The following is a 20,849-nucleotide window of genomic DNA, read 5'->3' as shown; positions in this document are numbered from 1 at the left end:
TTAAAAATTACTTACTTTTCTGGAAAGTTCAGAAGCCCTCTCTTCACATTCTTCTAATCTTGCTTTATCTACACAAATATCTTGAAAAAATAAACAAACACACTTGCACATATACAGGGAACACATGGTTCTTATTCATATGTACAACTTTAACTTGTTTTTTTGGAACATATAATGAAGTATGATACTGTAATCATTTCCAAACATAGTACTTACCTACTAAGTGGCTGAAATTTATATCTAATCTTTTACGATACGTGAAATCTGGGTCTGTTCCACTTCGATGTAACACTATCTGGGACACACACTCTTCAATTAATTTGAAATACTGTGGACTGAAGACAGAGATGAGTTTTTTTACAGCATATTTATTTATTAACACATACTTAAAATCTTGTCTATGAACACAGTAAGGTCAAAAGATTTAGGGTGACATTTCCATAAAAGGGTAGGTGCAAACCCCAAAAGTCTCAAAGGACAAACAGTCTGGCAGTTAATAAATACAAGAACAGTTTACACAAAGCCTGAAAAAACAGTGGGCCTAATGATAAACTACTCTTATATTATAAACTCTGCATCTCTCCCACTGTGGAAACACAGGAAGGAAGCACTCCCTCCTACTTCCTCCCAGTAAAGAAAAGGCTCTTCCTACACCTTGATCCCTTCTGGTTTCGTGACTTTTATAATTATGGATGTATTGCAGCCCTGCTTCAGTAACAGGAATGAAAAACACCTTGTTCTAAAATGCTGAGGGGTATGACGGAATATGCAAGCTGTGAATTCAAACCCTTCCAGGTGGAAGAGGTCTAGCACTGGTGTACCAATGCCAGGTAAGCATTCTTAACCTTTAAGGGTACATCTGTGCTAGACCTTGCCTGAAACGCAAGTTTATACAGAATGCTATGCAGAAAACAGACCGCTTTCCTTCCCTGTTCAGTTCATATCTGGTTCCTCCAGAGTTTCCTCAAAAACAACACAAGCAGATTTAGAAAGGAAAATATTTGGCAGCTTCAGACATCTAAGATTTTATTAACTTTTTCTCTGTAATTTATCTGATGAATTTTCCAAGAGACACCAACGTGTCCACACTGACCTATAGTGTACATTGAGAATACTGAATTCGCAACAAAAAGTTACTCTAAATTAAGCATATTTTCAGATTTCTGTATAAACTGCACTTCTGTGCATACTTAGTTTTGTCCTTTAACTCAAATACACAAAAAAATTACAATGCTACTACCATGATTTATAACTGATTAAGAGACCTGTCCTGATCACTTAGACTTGCAGTCAATACGCTTCATATTCAACAAAAATAGTTCTCTATACTTATATATAAAATTGTATCTTACTTAGAAGAGCCAAAAACATATAGATGGCATTCTGATTCAAAGCTGATACTTTTGAACATGAGTTCAAAAAGGAATACTTATGAATTGGAATCGGCACAGAAAAATACTAAATTGTATTTATCATTAAATTTATGGAAGTATTCTATTAATGACTAAATGACAAGAAAGTCCATAATTAATATTTAACACAGCATTAAACATACCGTATAAAATAATCATTTCTTATGAGCAACAGATGTTGGAGAATAGAAAGAAAATATCCTTCTGCGCTAGTGTCCTTAACTGTATTCCACACCATGTTGTAAACATCATTTACGTCAGTAAAAGAGTTAAGGAGAGTAATAGCAAGGAAAAAAATATTTCAGTCAAATGTTGACTGATAACTTTTTTAAACAGAAGTTATACCGTAAAAATATCCATTATACACTTTATTTTGTTCACGTTTCTCTTGCTGATATCAAAAGGATATTCTAGTTCTGATCTAATATCTTCTAAACGATGAGAGAACTCGATCATGTCTTCTTCCTTATGCTCATTGAACACTTTCAGCTGAATATCCAGTGCTTCATTCTTTATACATTTCAATTGCTACAAAAAAGAAACAGTAAAAAGGCTTGCAAAATTAGCATTTCCATATGTAAATAAACCTTATCTTTTTAGTAACTTCCAAAAGTCTATGTTATTTTAAAGTTTAAAATGACAAGAACGCTTGGGTTAAGTTAAATATTCAAAAGGTAAACACGGCTTAGGCCTGACTTAACAAGTGTGTGCACAACAGTGTCACATGTTCTAAATCAAAGTCTTAAAACTCTGAGGAATTAGCATAAAGTTCAGAGAGCACACTTCACCTTTTCATTCTTGTTTTAAAACTCATTCTCATATCTAACTGCTCATGCCCAGACTTAATAAAATGCGTTTGAGAATAATTTATTGGAACTTGTTCTCCCATTCCCCCTCTCAAGCTCAAATAGCCCAATAATTTAAATAGTAATGCAATGAGAGACTGCAAGACACTTACTGGCAATATCTCTTTCAATCCACTGCGCATAAATTCATTTCTGATGTGAAGCCTAAAATCCAAATCATCAGGAGATGTAACAAGAGCATTGATGAGCTGCATGCAAGCTACCTATAACAGAAGAAATATTAAACTATTAATATAATAATTTATAATATAAGCTATTTTATTTCTTAGATTTCCATATGCATCACAGTCAAAAAGACATAATGAACTACTAATTAGACATTACATCATATCTAATTATCAATCTAGTGTAGCCTTATAATTAAGATACTTAACTTATTAACCACGTGAGCTATAGACACCAAACACCAGTTCACAAATTTCCATAAAAATGAAGTATTTTCTCACTCCATAGAATTTTGCCTTTTTATACAAATAGCAAATTATTTTATTAAATGAACTTTAGCATATAGTAAATACCTTGATAAGCATAATTCTCAACATATAAAAATCAATGTAAATATACATTTTTCTATACATATAGATAAAAAAGTTAGTGACATAACAGAAATGGTAAAGTCTGTGTGAACAGTAGAAAACGTATTAGAAGACAAAATGCTGATAAAACTAAGCTGAGTCTGAACAACAGAATGGGCTTTTTCCCCTTCTTTTAAAAAAATCTTCCCTCTTTCAATATACTGAGTGTGATAAAATACTTCACGAGGATCAGTACTTCAGCTCGAAAGCAAGCATCAGGTCAACTATCATAGAATCACAGAATTGTTATGGCTGGAAAAGACCTTTAAGGTCATCAAGTCTAACCATTACCTGACTCTACCAGGCCCACTTCTAAACCATGTCCCTGAGCATCATGTCTAGACAACTTTTAAACACATCCAAGGATGGCGATTCAACCACTTCCCTGGGCAGCCTGTTCCAGCCTTTGATAACCCTTTCAGTGTAAAAGTTTTTCATAATGTCTAACCTAAACCTCCCCAACTTGAGGCCATTTCCTCTTGTCCTATCGGTTGTAACTTGGGAGAAGATACCGACCCCCGCCTCTCTACAACCTCCTTTCAGGTAGTTGTAAAGAGTAATAAGGTCTTCCCTCAGCCTCCTTTTCTTCAGACTAAACAACCCTTACACAAAGCTTGATATTTACAAGGACACGTTCGGGACGATCTGGATCAACTACAGATTGGTAAGCTTGACTTTTCTACAGTTCAAATATATTGAAAGTATAATAGAGAACAAAATTAGTGAGTAACAAGAAAAAAAAGGAACATGAATAAATGAACAGGATGAATAAATGCAACATGACTTTATAAAGCAAACTCCTGTTTCACAAACCGATGAAAGTTGTTTGAAAGGCTCAAGGAGCAGGCAAGAACACTCTGATTGGCCTGTCTGGACTTAAAAACAAAAAAAAAAAGTTTGTAAAATGTCAAAACCATTTAGCAAAATTTAGAAAACAGTATGTTAAGTTGCCAAATTTCAAAATACTATAAAATAGTATTACATTTGATGTTTAGAAGTTTCTTTGTAAAAAAAGGAAAAAAAGCTTTTAGGGCTCAAAAATGATTTGGCTTTATTAAGGTTTGCTCAAGTAATGTTTCCCTGCTACTTTTTCTCCTCACTGTAAGCCCATCTTTTTATTTTATGCTAGCAAAGTGTCTAAACATGTAAAAAAACCAATAAAAATATCAATAAAACAAACCGTATATAAGGCTAGAAACTGCAAGGCAATGAAAGCCTGTTCATGTCCTTTCTCCATATTCTTTACAGTGAGTTCAATTACACCATCACCTAATGAATAACAATAGAAAACCTACTCATATTAAAGAAGAATAGACCTATAGTGTGTTTTCTTTCAGAAAGGTACTGGCACTACATTACTAGCAGTCAATTTTAAAAGAACTCAGTTAAATAGGACAACAGGTAACAGGACCACAACTTTGACCACTCTGTCCTAAATAAAATACGGTCCCTTGAGAAAGATCTTTCAGATTCGGGGCTTCTTTAAAGTTATAAATAACAAACAATCCTCAGTTATTCTTCTCTTAACAATGCACTTGGAAAGCTGCTAAACTGATAATACTTTGGGACATTCACCATCACGGTGGATTATTCATCTTTGTAGTGTCTGTCAGAACTATTCTTATGACACTTCTCCCTGAAATCTGTTATTTCCCTAATTTTATGCAATACTATTCTATATATATGTCTACAGTATTTTAGAAACCCAAAGGAGAACATAACTTAATTAACTTATCTTTTTTTTTTTTAAATAAATCCAAAGAAAACCTTTGTATTACTCCTGAAGCCTGTTTCTGTGCATGCACTGTTTCTAAGAGTTACTCTAATATTTGTTTGTTACTGCTGAAGCATCACTCTACACTAGGTAACAAAAAGTGGTGCTAACCCCAAAAAAGGAAACTACAATTACCAAAAGATAAATAAAAAGAAAATCCTCAGACTTACCTACATCCCAACCCCACATAATAATGAACATTTTAAAACCACCTCAGGTGCCCAATCCGCTTTTCAAAACTGGACTGAATAAAACCTTCCAGCAATTGTCTTTAGAGCACCCAACAGAGAAGAAGTTAGGATTCTCCTGTTGTACAACCTAGTCTTTTTGGACACTGAAAAAGCTCCTCATATTCAGTAATTGTCTGTCATGTCCTTTACAATCTTGTTCAGAACACGTGGCCTTGCAGCCCAACTACTTTTGCTAGCAACAGGCTACAGGCTTTGTATTAACTAACACCACACACTTCCAGGCTCGTCAGGCTTTACCGAGACTTGGCTTCCCTGTTTGGAGATCTGTTTTGGCTTATTTAGCTACAACAGGATTTGCATAGCAACAGAATGACTACCACCCCACTGGTTTTAGATTTTGCTTAGCCTTTTACAAGTTTGTGGCACAAAGTTTACTGCTACACACATTGCTATAACTAGCATATAGCAATATGACCCTAAAGAAAATGCATCTTAGAAAAGTAGATGCATGGGATGTGAGCGGACACACGTGTTAGCACTACTGAGAGTAATTTGATTAAACCATTAAGACTTCATTTAGACTGACAAAAAATTCTTGGCTTTACATACAAGGTGTATTCCTTAAGCCCACAAACTGCACAGGTTGCAGTGCCACAACATGGTGAAGAATCTGATCAGCTTCATCTGTAATTTGGATGAAACAAATGGTAGAAAATGCAGGCAACAAAACCAGTTAACCTTTAGTGCAACAATACCTTACAGAATATATCACTTACTACTATCTCTAATTATCTAAGTATGGGCTGTATTCTTTATTCTTAAACTTTTTTGTATTTGTTTTGGTATGGGTCCCCTTTACCAAAAGATCCACTTTGTCAATATTTGTATTTTTCTTCAGCAGCCATGATGAAAAGTTTTACTTCCCCTAATTTCGAGCCTATTTAGTTGAAACCTGTTATACTGTCACCAATTTATCTCTCTGGAGTACCCAGTCTTTCATTCAGCTGCATTTTCTTGATTCAATTAGCTCTGCCATTCAAAACCAGTAATTCAGTACACTGACAGATGCCACCAACACCTGTATCATCAGTGAGGCGTTTCAATGATTGTAGACTTCCCTGGACAACACTATCATACAGTCAGTAATAAAGTACAGTACCGCAAAGTTACATTTACATTTCAAATAAAGTCAAACTCAATGTTGTTTGATTACAGCAGAATTGGAATCTTTATCATTGTTATCAGCAGTTTAAAACAGTATATTTTCATGCAAAACTTTATGTGACTGGGCTGCTAAGCAATGAATCGGCATTTATCACACTTGACTTAAACTATCAATGAAGAGGCAATCAGAGACTGAACAAGGTACGCTACTGTGAAAATCCTGATCAAGAGCAAACTATGGTTTTATCTTTGATGTAGCAACGTAATTCAGATGAAAGGATGCCTACAGATGTAATTGCTGCCAAAAAAAAAGGTATTTTCTTTTAATTTGCCAAATCAACAAGGTACATGTGCACACGTGCTATTTGAATAGAACAGAGAAAAGAAAGGATAATAAAAAGCAAGAAATGCATCAGTAAAAAGTACTGTTATTCTAGTACTTCAGTCAAATTTGATCAAGTGGGAATTCAATCGCAGTTCATAACCAGAACATACTTTAGCTTTCCTGGATAAAGAAGTACTGGATTACATTAGCAAACTATTTCTATAGGAAACCAAAGACAAAATAGAAACAGAAGTGTGCAAAAGTAGAAGCAGAAGTCTGTTCCAAACAGAAGTCTGCAAAAAGCACAATGAGAAAAAGTTTATACATGAAGAAGCAAACACAAGTCTAAGCAAGGCATTGCTTAGAGATCTACCTTTGAGTAATTTGCTTCATGAAAACCAAAAAAAAAAAAAAAGACTAATGATAAAGACAACAGCAAGAACGTATTACTAGATCACAAACATTTAAAACATGCTCCAAATGAAACTATCATTCAGTATCCAGCAGTTAGCATGCAATACTTAAATCACACATGATCACAATAACTTGAAATTTGTTCATTCACTCAGAAGTAGATTGCAGCAAGATATATCTGTTTAGCAAATGTAAAACCTGTATGGAAAAAATGTGTTAAATTCCATCAAGAAGAGAAACAAGCTTGTGAACATTTTAGTAACACTGCAGACTAGAAAGTCAGATTTTGGGGCAATATGCCAAAACCAAGAGAAAGAGAAAAATACCTCTCTAAATCTTGATGAACAGCATCTAATTGGCTTATTTAAAGGCAGTTTTAACCAATAATCCAGGTAAGATTCAAGAGAAAAAAAAAAAAACTTTTGCTATCCTAAACTTTGAAGTTGGAAAAATAATACATTAATGTTACCCTATATTTGACAGCAAATCAATTTTAAAAAGTAGCAACCTTAGTTCAACAAGTGTCTGCATAAGGCTCAGGACTAAATCAAACAGAATTCTCAAGTTTTCCAAGACAACACAATTCAAGCTTCAGATACCTTCATTTCAATGCCTATATGCACACAGATATCTATATGTAGCTATATGCATAGCTAAACGCACACTCTTGTTAATCAGTAGCCTACTGGATTGTTCTCCAAAACTTTTCTTTAAGATTCTAGATTCTAAAAGGTCTTCTTTGTAACACACATGGAGTGACCAGGACACTCTAGGATCCATTGTCTTTACTAACGAGGGACACAATTCATCAGCTTAAACATGAACACATAGTGTATACAGTAGCATTACAGCTACTTCAGTCTGTCCCATTTGGTTTACAAATGCCAACCCAGAAGGGTGGGAATCTCCTAAAGGAACCGTGTCATATCTACAAAAGCATCTGAAATTACACTTGAAGTTCACATGTGGGCAACTAAATTGTGCCTTGGATTTCCATTGGTTACATGAGAATTTAGACATCTAGCTCAAGTGCTGCTTGGGTTGGTTCACTTGCAGATTAAATCCCATTCAGCGTCTTACATTGCTAAAGCGAAAAATCTGCCACTTACTTAGAAAGCTCATTTGTTCCCAATCTACAAAGTTTTAAATAAGTCTGATACTTTACCTCCATCTGAGTCTATTTGTTTAGGAAGAAAATCTCAACCACAAAAATGCCTCAGAAAAACAAAAAGTAAAGTCTGTCATGATTTTTTTTTTTTAATTACAAAGATAGAGGTATGCAACTTTTGTTTAGAAATATCAGATTGTGACTTTCTCATCTTAAAGTAGTGCTAAATCTGTTTAACATCATGCTTAAAAAAATCTGTACATTCAAATACAGATTGGTATTTAAATTTACTAAACTACCAGAAAGCACTACTGACTTCAGATCTAACAACAGTCAAACAATGAGTTTGTTCCCTGCTTCAACAGTGTGGCTGATAATCAAAGAAATGGAGTAGAAATAACAGATATGGTAATTTCTTTCTGTTCAGTCTTTAATGCTGGTAATAAAGGGTAAGACCAAAGACAACAGAGTCCAAAGAGTTGAAAGAACTTCTTAAGGGAGAAAGGAAGCTAGATAAGGAATTGTCTTCCGCAAGTGCTCATATCTTCATGCATTCATACTACACACAATTTCAAGGTGTATCCAACTCATGATTATTTGTCTTCAATGTTCCTAATTAAGTAAAAATTGATGAACAATTATCCCAAATGTAACACCATTCCTTGACAACTCTCAAAGTACGTAATACTTAAGTAAAATGCCTGTGACACTCCAGTTGACAACTCTATAAATGTCATCTCTTGGGACACAGAACAATCAGTAACTGCTTGCACTCCAGATGAGTGAGCCCTAACTCCATTATTTCACACCCAGTTACCTTGGAAAAGATTCTGTAAACAATGACAGCCTTTTGAGTTTTCACCCATGGACACAAGGTGGGAAAGCTGTGTCCATATCAAAAAAAGATGTCTCATCTTCAATAAATAAAGAGGTACTTCTGCTGAGAAAGTACGAGGTTTAGTGCAGACAGGTAAATTAGCTTGCTAGGAAGGCAGAAGTCATTGTGAGCAAAACATTCTAGGAAAATGACCTATATCTAAAACCAACTCATGAAGAGTTGTAGATTCTGTAGGTGGAGGTATTTTGTCAGCCTGCCCTTGAGAAGATGCCTGAAGAAGGAAATTATTTTAGGCTCTAACAGTGAAAGGCATATGGCAATACACAGCTCTCTGGTGTACCTTCTAAAATTTTGTTGTGGTGCTGGGGACTGCAATTTCTAAGTATTCTTTCCTGAAGGGCACCTCTAACCCAAACAGTAGTTACATCTTGAGAGCATCCTGCTTTTTACAACAGGCATGCAGTGAAGGCACTTTCCTTTCTTCAGCAAAAAGCCAACAGCACAAATCTTTCACTTCACCTGGCAGTCTGATTAGATGCTTTCTTCCCTTCTTCATCTCTAAAGAACTGCAGCTACGTATAGTCCAGCATGTTAGTTTTCAGAGGGCTTTTGGGTCTGGGATTATATTCCATCTGAATCATGGAATGGTTTGGGTTGGAAGGCACCTTAAAAATGATCTGGTTCCAACTCCCCTGCCATGGGCAGGGACACCTTCCACTAAGCCAGGTTGCTTAAAGCCCCATCCAGCCTGGAATGCTTTTACGCCTTGCTGCCACACAGTAGGGGAAACTACAATACCTGACTTTGCGTGTTTATCTAAGAGATGGGCATATATTGATGGATGCATACACACCATTTTTGGTAGGGAAGAACTTTGCAAGGATGATGATACAGTTAACCTGGAATGTCAAATTTTTTAAAGGCATGAGAAACTAGACCAATGAGATCAGATGTAATCTGCTAAGTGAGAAGTTACAGCTCAAAATTTTAATCCCTTGAGATTCTAACAGTGATTTCTATCAAGTTACAGGATGTATTTTCTGGGGACTGAACAGTCTGTGCTTTAAACTTGCATTTTCACCAGTTGAAGACCAGACAGAACATACCTGGCCCTCTTCTGGTAGAAAATGTCAGGTACATCTCAGTAGCTCAGACAAGATAATGGCATAGACAAGATAATCAATAGTCACTATGAGGTAAGTATCATCTTATGTCATATCTTGCCCATTTTAATAAGAACTGCTTCACTTCTTTCACTCTTACTGCAAGTATGCATTTGTAGAAAAGTCTGTAAAAATTATGTATATTTAATTAAGTTCTGCTTCCCAGTATTAAACTGGCTGCAGATTTGGCTTTGGTACAGACACTAAATTGATGTTCATCAATTATTTACTCTTGCTAAAGACAAAAAATACTTAGTAATGACTTTGAGACGTACCATCCACATTTATGTAATTTACATGGATCTTAAATAATTATTACCAGTCTTTACATTTAGATAAGGTGAGCTTTGCTCCGATTCATCCTATTACATAAGCTGTTATGGAAAGGATATCATTAGCACAGAACAAACAAAAATCACCGAGTGATTCAGCTAATCACAATATCACAGACCATATTATCTCACATTCTATATTATTAGATGATAAAAAGAGGAAATGTCTAACAACTAAAAATAGTGAGAGGGTAATGCTACTGAAGAATAGATAAGACTTTTTACTTTGTCACAAAAACCACTTCTCCTAGAACAGGCATGAAGCACCTGCAGGTTTCCACAGGGATGATCAGTGCTTATTTTTCAGGAACTTAATTGGAAAAGAAAGAATTGCACCTTTGCTTCAACATTGTACCTCTTCTCAGTTCTAACTGGAAAATTAGGAGGAGCTGGCATCTGCAACTAGAACTGTACAGAAGAACAGCACTCTTCCATTAGTTAAACCGCCTGCTTGAAGAACAGTGATGAAAGATGATTAGACAGAAGAAGCATTAACTAGGTTCTACAAAGAATGAGAAGAACTGGGCAACACATAATTTCTTCTTCTTGTTGCCGTTGTCTTAAGTGTATAAAAATGGGTTGTGTCAGAAGAGCTGTATTTCCTGCCTCTGTGAATTGAGTAACAGAAGTATTACACTTTTTCAGTTGTTGTCATAAGTATACAAGGTACCACCTTACCTTGTATGCATTTTCTTGAGCACAGGCTTAAGATGTCAAAGACATTTACATTAACAAAACCAGAAACTCGATCAATATTATCACAAAATCATAGAATACCAAGTTGGAAGGAACCTCTTGGATCATCTGGTCCAACCCTTCTTGGCAAAAGCATGGTCTAGACAAGACAGCCCAGCACCCTGTCCAGCTGAATCTTAAAAGTGTCCAGTGATGGGGAATCCATCACTTCCCGGGGGAGATTATTCCAATGGCTGATTGTTCTCACTGTGAAAAATTTCCTCTTATGTCCAATTGAAATCTCCCCAGGAGTAGCCTGTACCCATTACCTCCCCTCTCTTCCATGTGACTCCTTGTAAATAAGAAGCCCCCATCTTCTTTGTAGCCACCCTTTAAATACTGGAACATGATGATAAGGTCTCCACTAAGCCTTCTTTTCTCCAGGCTGAACACACCCAGTTCTCTCAGCCTTTCCTCATACGACAGCCTTCCCAGTCCTTTGATCATCTTTGTGGCCCTTCTCTGGACTCTCTCCAGCCTGTCCGCCTCTTTTTTTGCATAGCCAGTACCAAAACTGAACACAGTATTCCAGGTATGGCCTGACAAGCGCTGAGTAGAATGGGATAATGGCTTCTTTGTCTCTGCTGGTGATGTCCCTGTTGATGTGACCCAGCATCCTGTTGGCTTGCTTTGCAGCACACTGTTCACTCATGTTGAGCTTCTTGTCCACCAGGACCCCCAGGTCCCTTTCAACAGAGCTGCTCCCCAGCCAGGTAGATCCCAGCCTATGCTGCACTGCTGGATTATGCTTTCCCAGCTGCAAGACCTTACACTTGTCCTTGTTGAACTTCATAAGGTTCTCATTAGCCCACTCTTCCAGCCTATCCAGGTCTTCCTGCAGGGTGGCTCTCCCTTCCGAAGTGTCCACTTTCCCCCTCAGTTTGGTACCATTGGCAAACATCATCAGGGTACGCTTGATCCCATCATCCTGATCACTTATGAAGATATTAAACAGCGTTGGGCCCAGTATCAATCCCCTGGGGGGACCCCACTTTTCAGAGGTTGCCAGTTTGAAAAGGAGTTATTTACCACCATGACCCTTTGGGTGCTGCCTGTCAGCCAGTTACTGACCCACCACACAGACCACTTGTCTAGACCGTAACACATCAGTTTCTCTAGAAGGCTGTGGGGAACCATATCAAAAGCCTTGGAGAATTCCAGGCAGACAATGTCCACTGCTCAACCCACATCAACTGAGCAGGTTACTTTGTTGTAGAAGGTGTCAGGTTTGTCACGCATGGTTTGCCCTTGGTGAGTCCGTGCTGGCTTTTCCCAATCACGTGCTTCATTTGACTTGTGATAGCCCCCAGGAGGATTCGTTCCACAACTTTCCCAGGGACTGAAGTAAGACTGATGGGCTTATAATTTCCTGGATCCTCCTTTAAGCCTTTCTTGTAGATGGGGGACGAGTCTTCTGGGATGTCCCCTGATCTCCATAGCTTCTCAAAGATTACGGAGAGCAGCCTTGCAATGACGTCAGCCAGTTCTCTTAGCACCTTTAGGTGGATATTGTCAGGGCCCATTGATTTACGGGGGTCAAGCTGCTGTAATAGTTCACAAACCAACTCTTCCTTCACTGACAGCGGGTCTGTGTTTGCATCAATCTGTATTGCCAGTCCCAAGGCCTGGGGCCCAACAGTGCTGGTAAAGATAGAGGTGAAGAAAGTGTTGAGAACCTCTGTCTTTTCAGCGTTGTTAGTGACTAATTCATGTCTGCTGTTTAAAAGCAGGCCAATATTTTCCTTCTGTTTATTGTTTACATACCTGAAGAACCCTTTCATGCAGTTTTTGACATCTCTGGCCAATTTCAATTTGAGATGAGCTTTTGCTTTTCTAACTGCATCTCTGCATGCCCTGGCAATGCCCTTGTAGTTCTCAACAGATATTCATCTGCTTTTCTATCTCTGATACATGAGACGCTCCTGGCTGTACTTACATTCTCAAACTATGATCACCAACCTTGTCACAAGCCAAAACTATTTAAGTATGCTTTCCATAATTTTGGATTTTATGAAAGATAAAAGGCAGAATATCCTTCGCTTTCAACAAATGCAAAAAGTAGATACATAGAGCTTTCACTAAAAATACAAAAATCATTATATTGAGGCTTTTTATATATTCAGCCTTCAAGTAACAGAAACGTTAGTCAATTCAAAATTGAAAAGGTCAGTTGTTAGTGTCAAATTCAACTGCCACAAAGCAAGCCTACATATATCAAGCAGATAATCAAGGGAAGTATGCCAAGTAACTGACAACTGTAAACTTTTGTCTCATTAAAACACTGCCAAATTAACCACTGGGTCAATGTCAGTGTTATAAAAGTTTACAACTGATTCACATGAGGAACCTTTATTTTTCTGGTCTTAAAAAAAAGAAATCTAGCAACCATTTGTGGAGTCTGAAAAAGAAAAAAAAAAAGCCTTTTAGCAGAAAGAACATGTTCAAATGCAAGTTTAACTCAAAAAAAAAAAAAAGAGAGAGAAAAAAAACTTCCATTAAAAGTTTTGATGTCTACATAAGATACAGCAAATGGAACAACAAAACGTTACCTATTTTTAGGAACTTTAGGGTAACACTCTCATTAAAGCCAAATTAATATATTTAGCTTAAGTATTGCAATTGTAACATTTAGGGTAAATTTTCAGTTTTCAAAATGCTCCTATCTTCTATATCAGAGGATAACAAAATACCAAATGGAGGCATAGCAGAATCGTAAGAAGGTATAACAAGTAGAAAAGTACTTGTTTAATATCTGAAGAGTGGTCCTAGAAAGATAAAAATTGTTACTGCACAGTTAACAACTCAGCTGAAGTTTTCTACAGTGATTCGGTTATCTCACCAGTGGTATCTCACTAATGGAGTTGAGCATTGCTGTAAACAGTGACTATGAAAGTGCTCGTGTTTATAAGAAAGATCTAACTGGTTAGAAATAATCAGCTATGGCCTTTTAAATTTTATAGTTATATAGTTATATTTTTTTTTTATTATTTTATTTTATTTTTATTTTTAAAAGGGAGAAATGGGCAAAATGCCCATTTGGGTACCCGTCATGGGTAAAGGGAGAAGTATATAGGTTTAATTTAATTTACCTGGTACTTCAAATTAAGTAAGTTTTTAAGGCAGTTTTCATATATTTTTGAACTGTATAGAAAAAGGACTTATAGATAGCTTTTTTCGCTGTATTAAATCTACACAGGTGTAAATATACACAATTCCTGAAAATTCAGGATCACATTTGGAAGCCTACCACCCAAAACAAAATGGTGTTAATTTCAGGATTCCAAATCCCTATAAGCTTATAAAAATAGTCAGAGAAGTGCTGCTGTTCACACTTTTAATATTTAGGCACATCATATAAGTGCTGTGATGGTCCTGGAAGTTCTCAAACCCTTATCTGCTTAATAGAGAGTACAGGCTTTAAACTCTCTTCAGTTAGATACAATATCCTGCAACTGGAAAATACAATTTCCATGATCTAAAGCATTTCTCCCTACTGCATCACAATATTTTTTTAGAATTTTATTGATATCCATAGTCATGCCAAAGAAAGAAGCTGCTCAACCAATATAAAGAGACATTAAATAAAATTATTCAACATTAAAACTAATTTCTGCAATTAGACTTTTTTTTTTAATTATTTGACTGATTATATTTATGAATAAAATTTTCTTAATATATTATACATATGTTTGTACCTTACTAATTATACTAAAACAATAGAAATAAGCATAACAGGAATTCGCCAAACTTTTCATATTTTGGATTTCAGGTTGACCAAATAAAACCTTAATTTTTTACTTCTATCATGACCCACTGCCAAAGTTAACCAAGCAAGTAAAACAAGCAAACCAAGAAGGACTAAAACCATGCAAAAAAGAAAAGCCCCATATGCAGTGAGCCAAATGTTATATTGTCCTGAAAGTCTGACATGCCCAGGCTTGCATGCCTTGCACTGCCTACTATCTCAAGGATGCTAAAATTTGGAGCAAAAAAAATAATCATACTGAACAGGAATTTGTTAACTGAACATCACTCATTTTATCTTGAAATCTAAATGAATCAGATACCTCAAAAGGAGAACAGAAACATATGAGATCATATATTTAAATTTAATACTGAAGAACTGCAACGATTCTTGCAAAAATACTTAAGGTAAGGATCTGCTACTACAAGAATTTCTGTCTAATCTGGAAAATGCAGACTCAAAAGCCTTGGACAACAGGAAGTTTGTTGTCTTACAGTCTACACTTTCCTTCTGCAGTCCCTTTCCAGTCCCACTACAACTGGAGTGCAAAGCTTTTTCTCTCTTTTCTTGCTGATCTTAACTGTAGGCTGAGCCTTACACAAAGCCTCCTAGCGACTGCCCAAAGACAAAAAATTATTACTCTACAGTTCTCCTTAGAGCCCCTTTCCAGCCCCACTCCAACCTTGCCAATATAAAGTCTCCCTTTTGACCCTTAAAGGCAATTACTAAGATTTTTACTACATTAACAAAATACACAAATCTGAAAAAAAAGGGGAAAAAGACAAATCTTTCTGCACTAAGCCAGAATCAACATCTTCTATATGAAACCAATATCAACCTGATATACTTCTAAAAACAAACAACAAATTAAATATAAGAACAAACAAAATAGCCTACATTTCCAGCCAGTAAAAATTATTGCTGGGGGCAGAACCTTCTTGACCCTGAAGTTGACTGTCTGAGGTTCCTAAGCAACTTTGACTACCCTCATTGCTAATGGAGTGCAATATGCATTACAGGCATTTAGAAATTTCAAGGTTGAACTAAAGGAAGGAACTAGAGTATCCATAAATTCTTTGATTTAGTTTTCATTCAAAATTCTATAAATCAGTGTAATAAATCCATACTGAGATAAACAAACATTTAAAAGATTAAAAAAAAATCAAATTAAAGAATCATCCTTTCCTCAGTCATCACCTCACCTGACAAATTACACCATGGCTATGCATTCCTACTGCCAGAAAACCAAGCAGTAATTCAAAGCTGAATTTCTCCTATCACAGTAACTGATTCCCCCTATGGTTATTACAGCAAAATTTAAAGAAAAGAAAAAAAAAAAAATCTTGCTATCAGATATCTTGCTCAGGATAGAGAACGTGGGGATACCCACACACACTACAACAAAAAAAAAGCCCAACCAAATAAAAGAAACAGAAGGCAACCATTTCTTTGTCATATCAAAGTAACTGAATTTAACTGGCTTTATGCTGGATAGTAATTTTCTGTTCACCTTTTATACAATATTCCCTTGACCTCAGTTCAACACTTCTAGAATGTGTATTCTAGAATGCACTTCAGAAAACAAAGTATTTTGGAAATTATTTTCACAATACTGGGAAAAAAAACAACCACCCACACAGTTTAGTTACTCAACAAGTGATACTAGAAATTAATATCTAGACTACTGAAAAGGGTTAGAAACAACTTATTCAGAGATTACAAATAAAAAAGGTAAATAAGTAATTGTAACTATAAAGAGCTCTATTCTAGAAAGAAGAGGCATGAAATCATATAACAGGAAGCTGAAGATTGGAGCATAAAGGGATGCCATCCAGAGGGACCTTGACAAGCTGAAAAAATGGGCTCAAGTGAACCTCATGAAGTTCAACAAGGCCAAGTGCCACATCCTGCATCTGGGTCGGGGCTGAATGATGAATGGACCGAGAGCACTTCTTCAGAGAAGGACTTGGTGATATTCATAATAACAATAAATAAATAAATAAATAGGTATAAGCCAGCAATGTGAGCTTGCAGCTCGAAGAGCCAATTGTATCCCGAGAAGCTGTGGATGCCCCATCCCTGGAAGCATTCAAGGTCAAGTTGGATGGGGCTTTGAGCAGCCTGATCTAATGAAAGACGCCCCTCTGTGGCAGCAGGGTTGGAACTAAATGATCTTTAAAGGTCCCTTTCAACCCAAGCCATTCTATGATTACAAGATAGAAAAAGTAAGAAAGGAGAGACAATTTTTCAAAAGAGAATCCTGTTGTTACAGGCGTAATTCAACTACAAATGATTCTCCACCTTCAAATATTTCTTTATCATTAGCTTCTCTATGAGACAGATGAAACAAACAGCAAGCTTCAGTCAGACATGGACTATTTAATACAAAAGGTGACAGTGGAGTAACACAATCATTTCTTTCAAACTTGAGATTCATCTTTTACCATTTTTGTAATATTCGCAAAGATTGACAATTATGAACAGTGTTCAGCACAACTGAATTACACGACAATCAATATGAGTTAACATTTACACTCTTAGACCAATGATTTATAATGATCATTCAAATGCTTTATAATATCTTGTGTCTTCATGTGGTAAACTCTATATATAACTCAAGCAAATTGAAAATTGAACATCAAGTGAAAGATTTCTTTCCGCAGACTTTTTGGGTGCAATTTTATGAAATCATAAAGTGAGTATGAGGGATAGATTTCCTGCTGATTTAAACATTATTTATAAAAAGCAGTTGCCTAAAAACTTGCTTTTTTACTATTACTAATCTTTAAGTTTCAGCACATATCATCAGAAGTGAGATAATATTTTTGTATCTGAATACATGACTCACGGTTTATTTTAATAGGCAGTATAAATTTAACTCACAAAGTCTGTAAGTTTTGGGTGAATAGAAATCAAATTAACCCGCAACTACCTTGTTTTTCCCAACACTGAATCTTCCCACAATGCATTTTAAAAGATATCATTATAAAAAACATTCCAAAATTTGACCCTTATTTAAAACAGTATGCCTCCTCCTTTTTATTGTAATGACTTGTTCTGTACTGAAAAATAAGTAACTTTATTTTCACTTGTTGTGAAAAAAATTTGCTTACTTGCAGCTGAACTGAGTTATCCTGAAGACCTTCTACAATAGGAGAGAATCTATCAACGTTCCTTTCCTCTGCTGCTGCTGTTACAGCTTCCAAAATTTTTTCAAGGCTGTAAGAAAAGCAAAGCATTTAACTCCGGAGAGATGTTTAACCTTGCTGTTCATTTGTTATCTGAAGAGCCATATTGCCAAAGTGTTCACCTCCCTCATTGTCTTGCATACAAATTTAGGAGGTTCAGGCATTACTTGTTTCCTTTGGAGACTTTTGTAGCCAAAGAATGACCTACTGGATTATAATGGCTAAAATACCTTAAAAGTAATGTGAAAAAATTTTAAACAAAAGAATGGCTGCATAACTCTTTTCATCTAATCAGTACCCCACCTGTCAAAAAGAAAACTCTTATTGATATGACCATAATAAAAACCACAGACAAAGGTATTCTGAAAAGTGATAATATAGTACAGATATTACTTTGAAATCTAAGTTAAAAATTTTAGCATTTCATTCAGGTATAACTATAATTTTGGATACCGTAAAATTACCTTACTATTTCTGGCTAAATACAGTACTTACATATTTTCCTCTCCAACAATGCACATTGCAGAAAGTAGTTTAACTATATCCGTCATCATGTTGGTTTGCTTGGGATCAATAGCTTTGATCAGCAACAAAAGGCTTCTCTCTTCTCCCAAAATTCTTTCCAATCCATACTAAACAACAGAAAAACAGTTGTAAGGAGAGTTGGAGAGAATCCAAATGACTGTATCGAATATCTAGTAAAAGACAGCGACCATTCTGTCAAGTAACTATTTCAAATGACGTTTAAGTCCGTCAAATACTTAATTAAAAAAATTAAACGAGAGAAAAGTCCAAAAGAGGTCACTTATCCTGTAATAAGGGCATATATCAGCATCAAAAGTTTACACTATTCTGTGAGTTTATTTCCACAGAGACAAAGTGGTAGTGGAAAGAACTTCAAACCAGAGCTGACCAACACACTGCTTCTCCAAATTGCACAGGCTTATACCCACTGATCATGTACATTATCTGATTGAACTACAGCAACTTAGATTCCGAGATTAAATAAAATCCCATACCTTATTATTCATGAAGGCTCTCAAACACTGTATAACCTTATGCTGACACCTCTTCACAACTTTGTCCTGGCTGAATAAATAAAAAAATTAGTGTAATTAAATGCTGTTTACATATTAAGAAAAGCTGGCAATTTTATATTAAACCATCCTTACTTTTTTGTCTCAACTAATCTTTCCAAAACATCCAACAGCAGCCCCAGACCTTCACGGCCAAAGTTTTCAACCCAGCTAGGGAGAAAGAAAAAAAGACATTAAAAAACCTGACATCTCAAAGACTAATTACAATGAATGAAAATTGTGAGTATAAATAAAAGCAGTATAACTGGATCATTTTAAAACCCCAAATCAACTCTTTACTGAAGAGAAGATCAAGAGGCATTCCATTCACTCATTTATGCAATTAGATAACCTTAAATTAAAAAAGACTAAAAAAATTACAGTCGCCATTTAATTTAGCAATTTTCTTTTTTAAATTATCAATTATACAGTCTTTGGCATAGAATTCTAATTAAAAATCCCTTGCAAAAGAAGGTAAATAAAAACCCAAATTTCTATTGCATGCTGTTCTAAGGTCTCCTGGAAAGGTCAGAATCTAACCGTAAATGGCAGAGAAGAAAAAACCTAAAGGAATAGCAGAAGCCGCTGCCTAAGACAGTAATCCATAGGAACACCTCCAAGTAAACGCAACAAAATGTAAAACTTCAGCTATTGCCAAAGCTAGCTTTTGGTGAGGTTAAACCTGGGCATGTAGTTTCTACATGAGACAACTGCTTCACTGTCCTGTTTACTATTGCTCAAAACCCCATGATATCAAAACCAAGTAACTACATGACTGACAGCAGTACTGCAGCCATCCCTTTGTTAGTAGCTCTTGGTATTGCTGAAACTATGATGTTTGATCAATTAACTAACCATAAAGTTCATGGACAACACTGTCATTCATAGTCATAACAGAAGGAATATCTTGCTCTTCAGACTTCATTGTCGTATAAGGCACAGATATTTCAAACTTCAAACTTCTATACAAAATCCCACTGGAGGAAGGAGAAGTTGGCTGCCGAGGCAGCAAAAATATATACACAAGCAGAGCAACTGTAGAGACTATTTGCTCAGGAAATTGGTTTTATGAAGTTATAATATTCGGTTATGGAATGAATTCACAAGTACTTTAACACTCTTTTTCAAACGGGGCAGGAATATTTCACAGAATTACAGAATGATAGGGGTTGGAAGGAACCTTCAGAGACCATCTAGTTCAACCCCTCTTTCAAAGCAGATTCACCTAGAGCAGGTTGCACAGGAATGCATCCAGGCAGGTTTTGAATGTCTCCAGTGTGGGAGACTCCACAACCTCTCTGGGCAGCCTGTTCCAGTGCTCTGTCACCCTCAAAGTAAAGAAGTTTTTTCTTCTGTTCAGATGGAATTTCTTGTGTTCCAGTTTGTGCCCATTGCCCCTTGTCCTGTCACTGGGCACCACCAAAAAGAGCCTGGCCATAACCTCTTGACACCTGCCCTTTAGGTATTTATAAGCATTGATGTCATCCCCTCTCAGTCTGCTTTTCTCCAGGCTAAACAGACCCAGATCTCTCAGCCCTTCCTCATAAGAGAGGTGTTCCAGTCCTTTGACCATCTTTGTAGCCCCCTGCTGAACTCTCTCCACTAGTTCCTCGTCTTTCTTGAACTGGAGAGCCCAGAACTGGACACAGTATTGTGGCCTCATCAGGGCAGAGCAGAGGGGAGGATGACCTCCCTCAACCTGCTGGCCACACGCTTTTTAATGTACCTCAGGATACCACTGGCCCTCTTGGCTGGCATGGGGTTACTCCTCCCTAGGGACGGGAACCTACACATGCCTTTGTTGAACTTCATTAGGTTCCTCTCTGCCCAACTCTCTAGCTTGTCCAGGTCTTGATGAATGGTGGCACAGCTTTCTGGTGTGTCAGCCACTCTTCCCAGTTTTGTGTCATCAGCAAATTTGCTGAGGGTACACTCTGTCCCCT

At 36.4% G+C, this 20,849-nt stretch overlaps 1 protein-coding gene across 1 annotated transcript in view; it reads right to left on the bottom strand.

Moving 5' to 3' along the window:
* DIAPH3 (diaphanous related formin 3) overlaps positions 1–20,849 on the bottom strand; it is a gene marked incomplete at both ends in the record, with an annotated part of 252,852 nt that overhangs the window by 186,076 nt on the left and 45,927 nt on the right. Inside the window, 9 exon segments of the mRNA XM_082489814.1 lie at positions 16–80; positions 217–335; positions 1,556–1,668; positions 1,794–1,940; positions 2,371–2,481; positions 17,756–17,861; positions 18,326–18,462; positions 18,850–18,919; positions 19,003–19,077. Of these exon segments, the coding sequence (XP_082345940.1) occupies positions 16–80; positions 217–335; positions 1,556–1,668; positions 1,794–1,940; positions 2,371–2,481; positions 17,756–17,861; positions 18,326–18,462; positions 18,850–18,919; positions 19,003–19,077 (943 nt within the window).

Source organism: Vanellus vanellus (assembly GCF_965231255.1).
Source record: "Vanellus vanellus genome assembly, chromosome: 1".
Lineage (NCBI taxonomy): Eukaryota > Metazoa > Chordata > Aves > Charadriiformes > Charadriidae > Vanellus > Vanellus vanellus.
The sequence above is the reverse complement of the archived record's forward strand: the minus strand, read 5'-3'. Positions and strand labels throughout refer to the sequence as shown.